General features: G+C 33.3%; 1 protein-coding gene across 3 annotated transcripts in view; it reads right to left on the bottom strand.

The window, feature by feature from the left end:
* Positions 1-53: 53 nt before the first annotated feature.
* The window catches only part of LOC121734084 (acetylcholine receptor subunit alpha-like 1), a 269,037-nt gene continuing 251,460 nt past the window's right edge, over positions 54-17,630 (bottom strand). For all 3 annotated transcript variants that reach the window (XM_042124497.1, XM_042124496.1, XM_042124498.1), the window contains 5 exons: positions 9,737-9,846; positions 3,776-3,956; positions 1,578-2,165; positions 663-938; positions 54-584 (listed from right to left, as the gene is read on the bottom strand). In XM_042124497.1, coding sequence (XP_041980431.1) covers positions 372-584; positions 663-938; positions 1,578-2,165; positions 3,776-3,956; positions 9,737-9,846 — 1,368 coding nt within the window. In that variant the 3' untranslated portion in view covers positions 54-371. The remainder of the gene's footprint in view (positions 585-662; positions 939-1,577; positions 2,166-3,775; positions 3,957-9,736; positions 9,847-17,630) is intronic.

Below are 17,630 nucleotides of genomic sequence, written 5' to 3'. Positions count from 1 at the left end.
TTAGTAAAAAAACTAAAATTAAACTTAAGCTTAAATTTAAAACTGTACAAGTATTGTGCGTATATTAAAGAAATTACATTCGCAAATGATACAAACAATATACACGAAAATAAAACTGTTGAGGTTACTCCTTACTTCGACTATCGATGGACACAGTCTTGATAAGTTTACATATAAAAAGACGGCTTTGGACACGCAAGCGGCGTAGAACGTTCCGCGGCGCACCGGGCGCTTGGCACACACTGAGCACAAATGAGTTCTCGCCTAGCAGTTCCCCTCTGGGAGCTTTACATAGATCATCCGTGCCACCACATGACGATCAGCTCCCAGAACGTCTTCGGCGGCGAGTGGCCGAAGACGTAAGACGAATTTCAGAGACCCGGGTCGTTTATAGACCCCATCTTTAGGAGTTCCAACTTCTTTTTTGCGATCTTCGAGTACAAAATATCTATAGGCTTCGAGTTGTCGTAGAAAGTGGGCGCCCTAAATATAATTAGCGCGGTCCCGACGACGCACGCTATCGTGAATGCGAATAGGAAAATCCTATCGAGTACCATAGCTACATACTTCCAGTCATCTTCCACCTGCAAGTAAGAACACAAATTAAAACTCCATAAATTTATATTGAAACAATAAATTAAACAATATGAAATTATACTTACACTTTCGAATTTATCCTTATTTTTTACGTGTTGTGCTATAAATCTCGAACCCTCTATAGTCTTCTCCATCTCTCTAACATAGGGTTTATCCAGAGACGGAGTATCATCATCTAAGTCTAGGCGACAAGGTGACCCCGGTGGAGGTGAAAATAATTCATCATCACCTCCCGGCGGAGGAGGCGGGGAGGGCGGCATACCAGGTAGCTCATATTCTTCACATCCCCACTCCTTAAATTTCCCGTCCATTTCATCACCACCGAAGACATCAGTGAGAACCTAAAATGACAAATTTTATTTATCCTAACCATAAAAACAAGTTTTGTGGCGAGGGTTTGAGTTATAATGTTATAGTTTTCGGTACGACAGTAACGCGCGGAAGGGTATCGGTTTCGGGCCCCGTTCGCCGCCTCACATATCATGATCCGTCTGCATTCACTGGGGGACCATAAATAACAGTGGCTGCGTGGTCTCGTTAAGCTCTGCGGCATTGAGTAATAAAGGAAAAACGAAATGGAATGAAATTGGGGCTGGGTGCGATACTTTTTCGATACAAATAAAATACAATAGGTTTAGGATTGAGCCGAAGGAAGTGTTTCGTAAATGAGTCTCGCGTCTGAGGACAATTAAAATTGTTATTGTTCAAGGCGGCTTCGAGTTGAGTAATAGCGTTCTGTTTGTATTGGATCCATCGCGATGGAAAACGTTTTGAATGAAGGAAACTCATTGAGATAAGACGTCGTGCTGTTTTTTCCCTTTTGAAAAGAGCTCTCTACGAATAATTACATTTGCAACCGATTTGGTCCTGTGAATCCCATCAGGCGTTTCAATGTGATCACTTCTCTATTATTGTGAGTTTATTTAAAGTAGAAGTGTTATGTGATTATATTCCTTGGAAATAATAAACTCTTCACTTACCTCCGTGGGTTTATCATTGTCATCATCGTCTGGTGGTTTTTCAGGCCTTTGTATACATAATATTCGAGGTAAAAACTCTATAAAGACTTTCCGCACCCACGGTGCCATGTGATGCGTTACTGGCGACCTAAAATTTACGTTTAGCACCACGATTGTGACTACTACTGATAATGTAACTAGCATCATTGTAAATAACAAATACTTCCCTAACAGAGGAACGGTTAGAGAGGTCGGTGGGATAATTTCTGCTAACAATAAGAAAAACACGGTCAGAGACAGCAGGATAGAGATGCAGAGAGAGATCTTCTCTCCTGAATCTGAAGGGAGGTAGAATACGAGCACTGATAGGAAAGAGATCCCAACGCAAGGTATAATAAGATTGACCGTATAAAAGAGAGTTTTTCTTCTTAAAGTGAGATTGAAAATGATATCAGGATAAGGTTCTTCACAGCACGAGTAGAACTTTTCGTTTCGAGTCGCTGGTACCCGCATGATGTCCCATTCTACTGATATATAGTATTCTGACAAGTCTATACCCATCTTTATTTGATCAGAGTCTGGCGTTTGTTTTAGATGCCGCAAATCCACCTGAAACAAATATTTCACACTTAGTTTATCAATAGAAATACAATAGTATTGTTACTCCTAGATCGAATTAATACTCTGATTGTATATTGTTCTGCTCGCGTAAATAATATTTATACCACACTATCGATAACAGCGGTGGTCCAATGTACAAGCGAAGTCAGAAAATTATATATACAAATGTATACCGATTTTTTATTTGCCTAGTACTTATGTATTTTAAACATTGTCGTGTAATTTGGAGTATAACGTCTCCTAACACATTGCAAAAATGGTTAAATAATTATTATTATTTCTTTATGATGTATTTTGTGTTATGCTATAATATATACTATGATAGCTTAGAAAACACTATACAATATACATAACATAATATTGTTTGTACTCTAAATAATGAATAGGTACATTACGTTCTCAAAAAGTACTAGAAAAAATTCTCGCAGCAATCTCAGTCAATTAATTTATACATTTCTTGAAATAACTAATAACATCTGCTACAAATGGAAGCAACCATTCTGTTTTGCCTTTTAATGGAGGGTTCCTATTCACCTTTAAAATATTACGTTCAATTTAATAACTTCCTCAAAACGAGCATTTAATAATGAGTTAAGACATTATTAAACGCTTCAGGCAATAATAAATTAATCATAGATTGTTAATGCGCCGAGGAGTACTCGTAAGAACTTAATTAAAACAATTTTGGCAATGCTCCAACAATATGAATTATATGACTTATTCTATTGTCTTCGACTAGTTTATTGGTACAAATATGTATGGCCTTACAACTTTCTCTTCGTGTATCATCAACAACTTACTTAACATGGTTTCACATCACAAAATGAAAATTATAGTTACCTCAATTTTTGCAAAGGAGTAAAGTTGCTTCAGACTTCGTTTTACTGTTTTTTAATGTAATGATAACAGCTGTATCTAGTGGAATAACTTAAATAACTAATATTAATGTTGTAACGAATTATACATAGCTTGTGTTAAAAAAGCTTGTTGTGTGATGGCCAGTTTATCAGGTTTTTGTAAGGATTTTACCTACGAATAATAAAAACTAAGGAATCGTAACTCCCATACTATTACCGTTTTAAATTTGGTTCCTTTTGATCTGTCATGTAACGTCAGCCTAGCACCGCTCAAGGTCACCTAAATATTGCAAATGTATTGAAATGTGTACCTAAGGTACACTTTTTTGACAAGTGTTGTGGAGCATGTTTTTTGACGGAGTTACTTTTCCTTAATTTTTATTGTTCGTAGGATTTTACATGTTATTGACCATCGCTTATGATTGGCTCACGTCCTACTAATGTCATACAAATGTTTACCAATTTTTATCGATTTTGAAGGATTCTGTCAAAAATCTTTGCATCCATTGCATTGAGGGACAAATAGCGCTATGTGACCGTAGGGTCTATCGTGTCAAACAGCTATCATATATCACGAAATAACTTGCACATGTCACGATATAGCTATCATATTATGTCTGTCTAATACGACATTTGACACAAAAGACCCTACCGTCCTTGTGGTGGCAAATTATATATCGACAACCCCCATTGACTATAAAAGGGGGGTAAAAACTATACTCAAGTAAAAACTATACTCACCGTATAACCATCGTAACTCCACGAGCCGAACTTCATGAAACAAGTTTGTTCGTCAAACGGGAAGTATTCGACGTCTATCTCACAGAAGGACTTGTAGATGGCGGGGGGCTTCCATATGACTTTACCGTCGTGGTGGAGTATCGCCTTCGTCATGATCGTCACTTCGTAGTTACCGTCCGCACTGGAACAAACAGGATTCGTTAAAAAATCAAATACACTCTGAGGGTCACGGTAGAGGCGAAAACGAGACAGGCTGGAGGAGTCATAAAGATTACGACTGCTGAGTGTTGTATATAGCTTCATCTCCTGCGCCGGTGGTCTAGCGTCGTACTTCTTGAGAATTTTTCAACCACGCGACGTTCGGCGTTTTTCCCCTTCCCAAAAAAAATTTAAACCTATATCACAAAAAGAAGTTGTTATTTTGAAGTCGGTAACATTATTTACTTCCTTGTCACAATTTTTAAGGCCTTATACAGATAATTTCAATGTAATTACACGCCACGTTATACATTGCACGATATTTATTGAAAAAAATATGTTACTTGGCGTTATATCAAGCAATGTAAGTCGCCAGCCGCAAATGGCACGCTCAGCTGCTGAGTACCAGGGAGATATATCGCAGCTGTAATGACTGAAAACAATTCTGGATGTGCTGCAATTTGTAATGCTGGATGATTCCAACTTGATTTCCTTGGATTTACTGTAAATCTTTGTGTCGTGAGTGAAAAGATTTTATGCGATTGGAACTTTTTGATGTTGAGTTTAGATTTGTTTCAGCTTTTCAATCATTATTTGACGATCTTTGGGACATTGAGCAAAATAATATACTATACTAGTGTTGAAGCTAATGTAGCATTTACCTTTTGAGCGAATTTTTGAATGTCGAACGAACAAAACTTTGGACGAAACCATTATATTATGAATATATTTTATTAATAAAGAGGTAAAAGTTTCGAAAACATCAGTAAAATTTCCTAAAAGGCCGTCAAATTGTGACTTCTGACAAACATGTAATCAAAGCGACGTGAATTTCTTGAAAAAATATGAGGGACGCTTTTAGCCTTTCATCGTGACAAACAAAATTACGCTAACGCGAATGCTCAGATAATGAGATCAAATCAGTCGCAGCATCACGAAAACACTTCGAACTTGAGTGACTTAAGCAAATTTTATCATCGCGTCTAAAAGCCTCCGGCGAAGTCGAAAATTGTCCCGTAAATTTGCGCCACCTTCCATTACAAGGTCCCATTAAAAATAAACTTTACAGAATACCCTGAGAGCTCTCAAGTACACAGGTGTACTAAAGAATAAACCTTTAACAACAAAAATATTACACCGCATAATGGCACCTATTTACACCGTGCGAGAGTCTTAAGCTTGTCGCACGTTAAAAATATGTTTGAAACGCTCAGGCGGATATTCAGCTCGAAAATTGTCGCTACATTTTGGCTGTACGTTATTTTTAATTTATCGTGTTACAACTGTCCGCGCTAACTATTCACATAAGGGCGCCATAACACTGCGTTGCGGCGTCGCTTCGCAAAAATAAATTGCTTTTCAAAGGTTGTTTTTGCGATACGCCGCCGCAACGCAGTGTTGTGGCCTGGCCCTAACGCGTGTTTCATGCACACAATGGTGTAGGTAGCACAGATATATTTTATTTACTACAGTTGTTATAAGAAAATAATTGGAAAGACATGACTTCATCATGAATAGACTGATTGGATTGCATAAGGCAACACTAGAGAGTAGAGACACAGACAAAAATTTGCAAATCATTGATATTGTGTATTTCAAGGTTTATATAATAATAAATGTATAGGTGTGTGTTTTTCAATTGTATAGGATACAGGACGTAGTATACTTGTGTAAAAGCATTTCACTTTTTAACCACAAAAAACATTTATAAATGTAAGTCAAATATCAATCGCGTGATTCGAAAATATTAGATCTGGGTGCGGGAGCGACAAAGAAAAATTGATTTTGTCCCATTTTCCTCGAATATGTATTGCCTATTGATAATATTTCTCGATAAGTCGCGATTGCTGCGAGATCGAGGCTTTTCTCGGGGACTGTATATTGTATTTTATCCTTTATTGTGTATACAATAGAATATATAATCTTAAAAGGTGATGTGAACAATGACATTGTAAAGATAAAGAAAAGATCAGCTGTTTGAAACCCACAAAGTATACCTACTTGTGTCCCAAAAAAAAGCATGACGTAAGAATTCAAATAAAGAACAATGGCCAAATCGTACCAGATGATTTATCTGGTACGATTCAGATGATCCACGCCACCGCCTACCTTTTAAGGTAGGCGGTGGCGTCCCGATATGCCATTAGTAGCAAAAAATTCCCTAATATTTTAAGGCATCGAAAAACATTAAAAAAGTGTCTTTATATAGCCACAAAAAAAGATCAATATTTTAGTTTCGTTGTTGTCTTTCATATGTTCTGACAGCCGGCGATCATTCGCATTCGTTCTATTTTTTGGGTAATACTCTAGGAAAAATTGAAGAAATAATTAGAAACGAGATTGCCGAATATACACTTGTAGGCTACACCGCAGTCGGGAAAAAGGTAGTTCTTAAGTCTAACCTCAAAACAATTGTAAACGTTATTAATCATTGTAAAAAACCGTGGCTATTTAGACATAATTCTCAGACGGAATTATGTTTAGAGCATAAAAACAACCAAATCTAACTATAGTTTATTTTGGGACATCAAAAATAAAAGTCGAGTCCAGCTACTATACAAATTTGGCCATGATTCTTTAATTATTAATTATTAAAGTATAAATACAACTAAATATTTTGTGAACGTTTCAAATGCTATTGTCATTATTGTCGTCGAGCAAAAAATAGCAAAAAAAAATACGTTTGTTGTATGGGAGCCCCCTTTAATTATTTGTTTTATTTAAATTTCATTATTAATTATTTATCAAAGTATAAATAAAACTGAGTATTTTGTGAACATTTTAAGTGCGTAACTATTGCCATTATTGATATCGAGCAAAAAATAGCAAAAAAATTACGTTTGTTTATGGGGGCCCCCTAAATTAATATTTAATTTATTTTGTTTTTAGTATTTGTTGTTATAGCGGTAACAGATATACATAATCTGCGAAAATTTCAGAAATCTAGCTATAGCGGTTCTTGAAATGCAGCCTGGAGACAGACAGACGGACAGACAGACATCGAAATCTTAGTAATAGGGTCCCGTTTTTATCGTTTGGGTACGAAACCCAAAAAAAACTGTTACCATGTATATTATTTAGTAAACATTTCTTTGAAATTTACAATGTATAGATGTTATACGACAATCAGTCGTGTCGGCGACCCCACACAAAGGGTGAGCCCTTTACACATGATTGCGAGATCGCTCAGCTCACACACCGGTAGTAATACGGTCGGCTTTGTACTGTTTTATATACGGAATTTAGTTATAATAGGTATAGCTATGTGAATATAGAGGTGTTTCTGTAACCATTTGTCGTTGGCGGCGGCAATTGAATGCCAATGGAAAAATAACTATTTGATTGTCTCCCAGATTAAGATTTTACTCTGTGGTATTACAAAAGTCTTCATATCAGAAAAACACGGGTACACTCGTAGCTACATCCATACTGCTGAACTATGTGACAGTTAATCAGCAGGCAGTTATTTCCTGTTGTTCTATTATAGTACGGGAGCCCTAGAACACATTTTTTATGATTACTATCAAGCAAATTTGTTGTGAGTAGAAGCTACTCACAACAAATTTAAGCATTTTGATAAGATGAACAACATTTTTATTTGCGAAAACTTCCTTTCGATAATTTTTTCTAACAGAGATAGAAAGGATACTTTGACTTGATGGTCCTAAAATATGGATTGATCAATTTGTAGGACAATGTTACTCATAAATTAACAACCTATCAATATACAAAAAATCAGCTTGTTAGGGTTCCGTTTTAGGGATCAGTAGTCAACCAAGTTCTGTTGATTACAGCACCCTATAACGGAACCCTAACGAGCAGATTTTTTGTATAGGTATTGATATATTAATAGTCATATAATTTAAGAGTAATATTGTTCTACAAATAAAACAGTCCATATTTTAGGACCATCAATTATTCAAAGTACCAAATCCTTTCTATCTCTGTTAGCTACCACTTTCGAGATTTTTCGCAAATAAAAATGTTGTTCGTCTTATCAAAATGAAGCTACTCACAAAAAATTAGCTTGATAGTTCCCGTACTATAAATACAGTAAAACGTAAAAAAATTGATTGTCACGGTTTTTCCTTGGGTACGAAAGAGAAATTATAGGCGTTTTGCGTTTGTCACATTTATTTATCGTACCATACTTAGCGCTACCTTGATGCTATTTAGATTAGAGCCAGCACTTATCATGCCTTCCGCCTGGCCAACTTCAGCAGTTACCGTTTGAGACTCAACTGTATTACAATGGAGTAAAGTTTAAAACCGCCACATCCGTCAGAATGTTACGTAGCGTTAATGCATAGAAATGCGGTGAGCTGCCACGGATAATGGCTGACTTTGTGGATATATGGATTTAAAAATGCATAAGTGTGGCAGTGCCAATCGAATATTCTTGAGCTTCTGCCAAATGTCATTTATAATTTTTTTTTCTCATTGGATACAAATTGCAAAGATGAATTTTACGGTCTGCAAGTGAAAATAATCCAAGAAGAATTTAATTAATATAATTATATCATGCTCTGGTTTTAGTAGTTGGATCATTTATATATCAAAACCAACTTTAATTTTTCTGACAACGATCTATCTTTGATGAAGATAACATAAACAACTTCCTGCTAACAGAGCAGCTATAAAACCTTTTAACGGCCCAGGAAAAAAGGGGAAATTTTGCAAGCCTATAAAATCAGAGATAGCGCTAGATAATCCTAATCATTGGCAGTTAAAAGAACTATAAAAAGGCGAACATAACCATTTACCTTCCAGATACGGTTTGGCTTAGAGTGGTGTATCTACAAATCCTACGATAGTCTTTCTTTAAATCCTGAGACGTGGTTTAAGAAAATAAAACGATACGATGACTGAAAGTTCGTGTATAAATTCAATGAAAGAACGCTAAAAATAAAAAGTGCATTTTTATTTTTAGTTAATAATAATAACATTGGAGTCTAGACATTGAAACCCTTCATTACCTTGCTATTTTTACTCACATTTACCGAGAAAGAGAGGTAAACGAACGCAACTAGTTTTTGTAAAAGAAAGATAAATAATATTCAGAAGGATCAGAAAACGCAATTAGCTGACTCATCCCCCGCGTCGAAGATACACAACATAATCAACGGTCAGAAAAATGGTCGGGAGGATCTCCATAAAATTACAGGAAAAGTTGTCTCGCCAAAAGATATTTCTAAATTTCACGGGATAAACGCGAGGGTAGGGAAGTTTTTGTCGCGGTTAGCGATAAAATCGTCCACTCATCGTGATAATGCAAAATAATGTGTGTCCAAGAAAAAGGGAGATAAGGGCGAAATCACATTTTATAGACGAAGTTTGTGATCATTGAAAGAAATGGGACCGAAACTTGGCTTTTTCGGGGCGCAGGTTCTTTCAAACTTTCCGACATTAATTCCATTGCAAAGACCTTCTAGTTGGATGAAATAATTTATCGATTTTATGTTGTTTTTGTTTTTACTGGCTTTTATTGGCCTCTTTCTATTTTTAAATATGTTCAGTACAATTGCATTGGAATTTCTACAATTATTACTAGAAAATTTTGTTTAAATTACATTATGATCGGGATGGTTGGCGCTCGTTGGGGGAGGCCTACGTTCAGCGGTGGACGGCAATAGGCTGATGATGATGATATCATGATCATCAGCCTATTGCCGTCCACCGATTTCTTAGATATTAGTTGAGTCTTTTATCAAATACTATAAACCATCTGTTTAAAAATATAAAATGAGATGATCAATAACTTACTTGTTATAAAGCACTATGTCTGGCAGCCAAATGTGTTCGGAAGGCACGTGCAAGGTTTCGACGCCACCGTAGTCGTCGGGGTTCCACTTCAGCTTGTAATCGTTCCATTCCTGGAACAAAATATTTTTTTTAATTTTTAGAGGTAAGTACATTTATTTTCGGTGAATTTTTGAAGGTATATAATATAATGCTTTTTCAGGTATTAATTAGGTAAACTTAGTATATTTTTTGCTATAAATCCCAGTAAAACTTTTTTGCAATAAAATTGTAAAAATCCAGTAACACCTAGTGTTATAAGTAATATTTATTTCAACTTGTAAATTAATATTAAGAATTAAATTTGCTGACCAGGGTTTATTACTAGTGAAATTATTTTAATAGTTACTAAACCATATTGTAACCACCCTAAAATTTAAAAAGATCGAGACGCCAATATAATACAAGAAAAACATGTTTTGAATCACAAATATAAAAAATGTACAAAGAGTAAAAAAGTGTTTAAATCTGAGATAAAAATATGAAAAACCTTTCGAGGAGATAAAATTTCGAGCTAGTTGTTATTATCCGATAAGATTCTTGGATATTTTAAGCCAACATTTTGTATAAACATAAAAGAGAATTACATTACATGAAATTTATAGCGAAAAAAGTTTCCACTATCCGAGAAATCTTTCTACGTATAAATAATGGGTCTATCTGACCGGAAGATCTTTCCATTGTACCCATTTAACCCTAACGCCGCACTCGTATTTAGAAGTGTCCTTAAAAGAGTGTTCTTGGGTCAAATAAATCCCGCGTGTTAGTATAGAGCTCGGGGAAGGAAATTGCGGACCTTATTAGATTCCGGCTAAGCACCAATGGCGGTTTAAGTGAAAATAAAATTGTACTTTTTACAAAATTTTTCGTAAGATGTTTACTGTAAGTGTTCAGAAAGGATACGAAATCAAAAGAACCAAAGTTATTGAGTATTACTGAAAAAACCTGTACTAGGTTTATCTAAAGATCTAGCTTTTTTTCTTTAGCTTAAGCGGCTGATAAGTCTAATTTAAATGTTAGCAATAAATACAAAAAAGAGTTCCCATGATTTTTTAAGCTAATACTAGGTATTATAATGATGTTTTAGAGAATGCAAACGACTTAACTTCAACTATAATAATTAAAATAACTCATCTAACTTGTAAAATTAATTGTGAGCCCGGCAATATTGTTCCAACACTTGATGTCAAATGTTATGGCAAATTGCAAGTGCCTAAGTACGTTTGGCGACAAGCAACTTAGACAGTATTCAGGAAATTGTTGCATAGTGTTGTTGTGTTGAAGACTATTGGGCCACTCCGTCTTCCGCACATTTTAGGGTTGGCAAATTTTGAATTTCCTATTTTGATTTATTACTACTGATTACTGAAGTTGTTGAATGTGGATTAATTATTATGTGAAATGAAGAGAAAATATTGTGTTCTATAGATGTTTTTCTACCAACGCTCAAATTTTGTTTATGCGTTTGCGTTGAATTGTAAATTCAACAAAAACGCTTTCTTATAAGTTTTTTGGATAATCTTCACCTAACTGACCAAAAGCCTAGTACTATTTATGAATATCCTAAAGATCTTTCCATTTCAACAACATCAAAAGTAATAAGGTATCATAACTTCTAATTCGGGGCGCCCCCGCCATCTTGAATATTCAAAAAGCCGTATCAGTTTAAATAGCTGCTCTTTCATTATGAAACTTAATTATTATTTTTGCCAGCCCTATAGACAAAATTACTGTTGGGAAAACTCAATTTAAATTTGATGCTGTCTTAATTTCAGAGTGTCTTAGCAAATACGCAAAAGTCGTGTAAAGTTAAATGATTAATTAAATAGAGTGCGATTCCCGAGCTTTTGACGATAAAAGCAAGGACGTTGAAATAATAGCCGGACGGATCGCCATCAAGAAAAAAGTGAAGCATAACAATGGCGCCGTTTTCACTATGTGTGAGAGAATTGAGTGTTGCCATATATGTAAAAAAAATCCCCGACTATATTCCGTTCCAGAATTAATTTGACGAAGTTGTTTCACGGGTCAAAAGCTATACTCGACATGTTAATAATACTTCCTCTAATTCTGTAACAATATAATAAAGTGCGACAACTGACAAGGCTTTAAATGAATGTGGGCGGGGGCGCTGCTGGTAAAGGAGAACTGTAAAAAATGTCGTTTTTGTATAATGGCAGCGTTAGTTCCTTTTTTCGCCACGTTCATTTAAAGCCTTGTCGAGCTTTAAGTGTGAATTATTTTACTATGCAGCAACACGGTTGATGAGGTAAATAATAAATATGGTTTTGAAAAGAAACAAAGTGATCTCTTTCACGAGAAAGATCACAAAAACAAAGGAAGTAACACTATTGATTTGAAGTAGATACCACACTGTGTATCTCAGATTTATTTTTTCAAATTATCGGTTCCGGTTAAGGTGCCCATACACGGGACAATTTGTCGTTTCGATCGATCGTCATGAAAATCGTCTAATCGATCTATTGAACGTAAAATCGTTTGCGATATTGCTACACACGTAAAATTTGTCGTTCGATTTTAACATCGAGGAGATAAATCGTTACGATAATAACTGTCCCGTGTATGACCACCTTTATGGTTTTGAAAAAAATGAATTGCATATTTTCAATCTACTATTTATGGGCTACCTTGCTGTACATAAATTATTTTAATTGACTATTGGTTTTTTTGGGCATAGTCCTTTCGTTTTAAAATTTCCCGCTTCTTTTAACTTTATAATATAAAAACTTTATATTATAAAGTTATTAAGTAAAAATATGTCCATTCTATAATACAAACTCTCAAAAAAATAATAATTTGTATTAGATTTCGTTTACTGTCTACACCCCTATTATTGTATTCCTGCTTAATTACTGGTCAATAGTATGCCAAATACTTACATGACACTAATAAAAGACAATAAAATTAATTAATTAATTATTTAAAAATAATTTAAAATTTTCCCCGGTTTAGGGAAAATTTCCCCACTTTGTTATGGACACTACTGACCTGTTGAAGTTGAGGTTTTGAGTTCCAAGCAATTGAATTAATATTTACATTACTTTATCAAAATACTTTAAAAATATGTTATCTTACCTATGAAAGGTTATTCCTTGATGTATTTTATGTAGGGTTGTATTGTTCTTGCACCATTTTACAACACAAGATGGCATATTTATTTTTATTTATGAATTACAAAGACGTTACACCGCGATGCATTCTAATTGCGTAATGACGGTACGATCGGCTTATTACAGTGCGAGTGTGTGTGTAAGATGTGTATGTATGATCGCCTCGGCTTATTAAGAGTGCTTCACTTTTTTCGTAATGGCGATCCGTCCGGCTATTATTTCAACGTCCTTGGATAAAAGCTGTTTTGTTTACACAATATATTTTTTACCGATTTCCAAAAAGGAGGAGGATAACCTCCTCCTTTTTGGAAGTCAGTTCAACATAATATAAATGTTCGTCTCTTTATATTATTTATCACAATTGTTTATAACAATTCTGGCACGTATATACTGTTATATTTTGTAACTTTATCAAAATCTGGTAAATCTATCTATATAAATATAATGAATTTAAAATGTTGTTAGTCTCGCTAAAACTCGAGAACCCCTTAACCAATTTAGCTGATTTTAGTCTTGAAATATTATATTTGGAAGTCCAGGGAAGGTTTATATGAAGTTCGCCGTGTCATCTAGTAATTAATAGTTTTTGGGCACAAATTGATTGAAATTTTAATATTAGAATAGTAAAGAATATGAAGCAAAGCTATAGAAATCAAGGAAATAATAATATTATAATAAAAGATCAAATTCAAATTCAAATTCAAATGTCTTTATTGCCAGAATGTTGTTGATATAAAGGTCTTATTCACTACTTATAGTTCTAACATTCTGCCATAACAATGGCGTGCAATTAAATTAAATATAGTATAAGTAAAATTAATTAATACCCACATCATTATCTTACAAAGAATTTTATATATAATTTGTCAATTGAAGAAATATATTATAAGCTTCATATAAAATAAAATACATTTCAAATTGAATAACTATACAATAATAATAATTACATTACATAGAAAATATTTATGTCATAAGAGATTTTAATTAATTAATTTTATTACATCATACATTGAATTATTGGTTTATAATTGTCAAATTTAATTAATTTTAATAGATAATATATATGTTATACATTGCATTATTTTTCTTTAAATGTCATATATTCGTTTAATGTGTAAAAACAATTGTTTAATAGCCATTTAGTAATTTGTCTTTTAAAGTTACTTGCATTTAATGATTTAAAATTATCTGGTAATTTATTAAAAATGTTAATGGCGTTAATGTACACATTTTTCCTATATACATCCATGTGGCACTGTGGCATGTACAGTTTATATTTGTATCTTGCTGTAGCACTTCTATTGTTGACATCAGCATTTTTTGGAAAGTAGTGCGAATGTTGCTTAACAAAAACACAAATATCTCTTATATACAAGCATACCAAAGGGAGGATCTGTAATTTCTGAAAAATTGGTTTGCAACTATCTAATGGGGAAGCTCCACAGATTGCCCTTACACACTTCTTCTGAACTTTAAATGCCCTATCAATTTCAACAGAGTTTCCCCATAGTAGTAGCCCATATGAGAGTACAGACGAAACATATCCGTGGTATGCACAACGTGCTGCTTCGGTCGAGACTTTTAGACGTAATATTTTAATCGCGTATATAAACTTGTCAATTTTATCGCATACATGGTTTACATGATCCTTCCAGTCACAGTGTCTATCTACAATTATTCCTAAAAATTTTGCTGAATTAACTTCTTCTATAGCAGTTCCGTCAATGTTAATATTCAAGTCAATAGGTCGTGTTCTATAATCTCTAAATTGTATTAATTTTGTTTTATTTATATTAATTTTTAAATTATTATTATTAAGCCATGTCATGATTTTTTTAATTGTATTATAAATGTCATTTTGAAAATAATTTATATTTTTACGCTTAATTATAGCCGTGGTGTCGTCTGCAAATAAAATTGTATATTGATCTGTTACGTTAGGAAGGTCATTAATGTAAATTAAAAAAAGTAACGGACCTAGTATGCTACCTTGCGGGACCCCGAAATTATTAGGTAAAAAGTCCGACCTGGTAGTAGATTCTTTCCCTTTTTGAATGTTCGATATTTGTACACATTGCTTTCGTCCCGATAGATAACTTTTAATCCAGTCCAAGGCTTTGCCACGTATTCCATATTTTTCTAGCTTATATAGTAGCAGCTTATGATCTACGAAGTCAAAAGCTTTAGACATATCTAGAAATATCGCTGCTACTGGGTTTTTATCATTTATAGCTTCTGTTATGTATTTAATAAGATTAAAACAAGCTAAAGTTGTATTACTATTTTTACGAAAACCGAATTGTTGTGGAGTAAGTATATTATTTGTAGTGACAAATTCGTAAAGCCTTTTTATTATAATTTTTTCGAATACTTTAGATATAACTGGAATCAAGGTGACCGGTCTATAATTATTTATGTCAGTTTTATCTCCTTTTTTAAATAGAGGTTTGACTATAGACGTTTTTAATATTTCGGGGAATTCACCTTCTTCAAAAGATAGATTTATGATATAGCTTAAGGGACCACATATATGTTTCGCACAAGCTTTAATCATTTTTGTATTTAAGTTATCAATTCCTACTGAATTACTGTTGTTAAGACTATTTATTGTTTGAAGTACCTCATGTTGATCGGTCGGCCTAAGAAAAATTGTATTTATTAATTGTGTACTTAAAGTTTTAGCAATGTCATTTGTTTTAAATTTAAATTCTTTGTTCGTCAATTCTGTATAGTATTTATTAAATGCTTTGGCAATGTCATTAGTAGCCGTAAGAACTTTGTCATTATAAGAAATTGTATTTATGTCATGATTAGATTTTATGTCATTAATGTTATTGTTTATAATGTCCCAAATTGCTTTACATTTATTTTTATTCTTATTTATATATTTTTTATTTTGTAACTGTCTTGATTTATAAATACATTTTTTAAGAGTTTTATAATAAGTTAAATATTTTTTATAATTGTTAGATTTGTCTTCACTTGTTGATTTATATTTAAGATACAATTTCCTTTTTACGATGCATGATTTTCTTAATCCCTTAGTAAGCCATAATTTATTCGTCTGTCTATTGTTTTGCTTGCATATTATTACTGGGAAACATAATTCAAAGAATAACTTTAATGTGTCATGGAATTCCTTAAAAGCTTGATTTAAGCTGCTCATTTTATAAACATCCGAGAATTTGTATGATGATAAACAGTTACAAAATTTTGTTATATTGTCATTGCTAAAATCTCTAACAGACTTCGTCCAGGAGACTAGTTCATGTTTCTTCTTTACCCTTACTGTAAGTAACTGGCCTGTTTCGTGGTCTGATAGAGCAAGATGGTGAATTTCTGCGGTACAAAATTTTATATTACTGGCAAACTGATCGAGGCATGCCATTTTTCTCGTCGGTGTTGTAATATGTAATTTTATATTGTAATTTTTTAGCATGTTGATAAGGTCTCGACAATGTTTATTAGGATTTAATGTATCAAGGTTCCAGTCTCCGCATAAAATAATTTTTTTGAACCTTACAGCTATTTTTGATAACAGCAATTCCAATTTTTCTATAAAAACAATAGGGTTACTAGACGGTGTTCGGTATATGCATAAAATTAAGATTTTTGGCGACAAAATTTCTATACCCGAAACTTCAAAATTAAAATTACTAGACAATTCTTTAATGTTATTTAGATTTTTACACTCAATGTTATTTTTTGTTAATATGCATGTTCCACCCCTTTTTTTGGATCGCGAATATGAAGAAGTCATTTTATAACCCGGTATTTTAAGTAATGACTCCATTCCTTTTTTTATAAAGGTTTCGGATAAGCAAATCACATCTATATCTATATTTTTTTGCGTGAACTCCGACAATGCAAATACGATTTCTTCAGATTTACTAATGGCACCAGCAATGTTTTGGTGGAATATGGTCAAACTACGACTTTTGTCTTTTTTATTCAAGAAAAAACGTTTTATCTTTATTTGGTACAGATACTTTAGTTTTTGAAAAGTAGTAGGGAATTGTACCTTTTTTGTGATTTACGCCTATACTCTGTGATGAATTTTGATCGGAATTACGTTGAAATTGTTTCGGTTGAAAATCATTTTGAGCGATTATTTCATTATTATTTATATAGGGCTCTATTTTATTACACATAATATTCTTTTTGGTGTTTAAAAGTAATAATTCTAATAATTCTAATTCGATGCTTAAGATGAAACTAATTCTTTTTATCAACATTTTTCTATTTATATACTTGTGATTATTAATATTTTTTAAAAATAGACAATTCCTATAATTTTTTGCAATTAATTCTATTTGGCTATTGAGCAATTTCACGTTTAAAGAATAGTTATATTGTGTTTTTAATATGAATACTTGTTGCCTTCGAAATACGTACAAAATGTTGCTTAGGTTTGTCAAAAAACAAAAAGGATTTTTATCATTACTACCTAATGCTAAAACAACAATGTCATCCTTGTTCAATGTTGCTACTAAATTATTACAAATCTGAAGTATGTTGTTACAATTTGCAAAAGAAAGAACTATTCCAAGTATTTCGTACATAATATTATTGTTTCTTTTTTTTTGGTCGTATTGCATTTGTGTGGCTAGACCTTTTACTTGTTGGTCCCCAACTATAAGTATTTTTTTCTTCTGAGTACACGATCCGCCATCTAGCGGAGCTACTGCGATTTCCGCGTTATCTGTTTTATTATCATCCAATATTGG

The sequence above is a fragment of the Aricia agestis genome, chromosome 15 (assembly GCF_905147365.1).
Source record: "Aricia agestis chromosome 15, ilAriAges1.1, whole genome shotgun sequence".
NCBI classification, from domain to species: Eukaryota; Metazoa; Arthropoda; class Insecta; order Lepidoptera; family Lycaenidae; genus Aricia; species Aricia agestis.
This window is presented reverse-complemented; position numbering and strand designations above follow the sequence as displayed.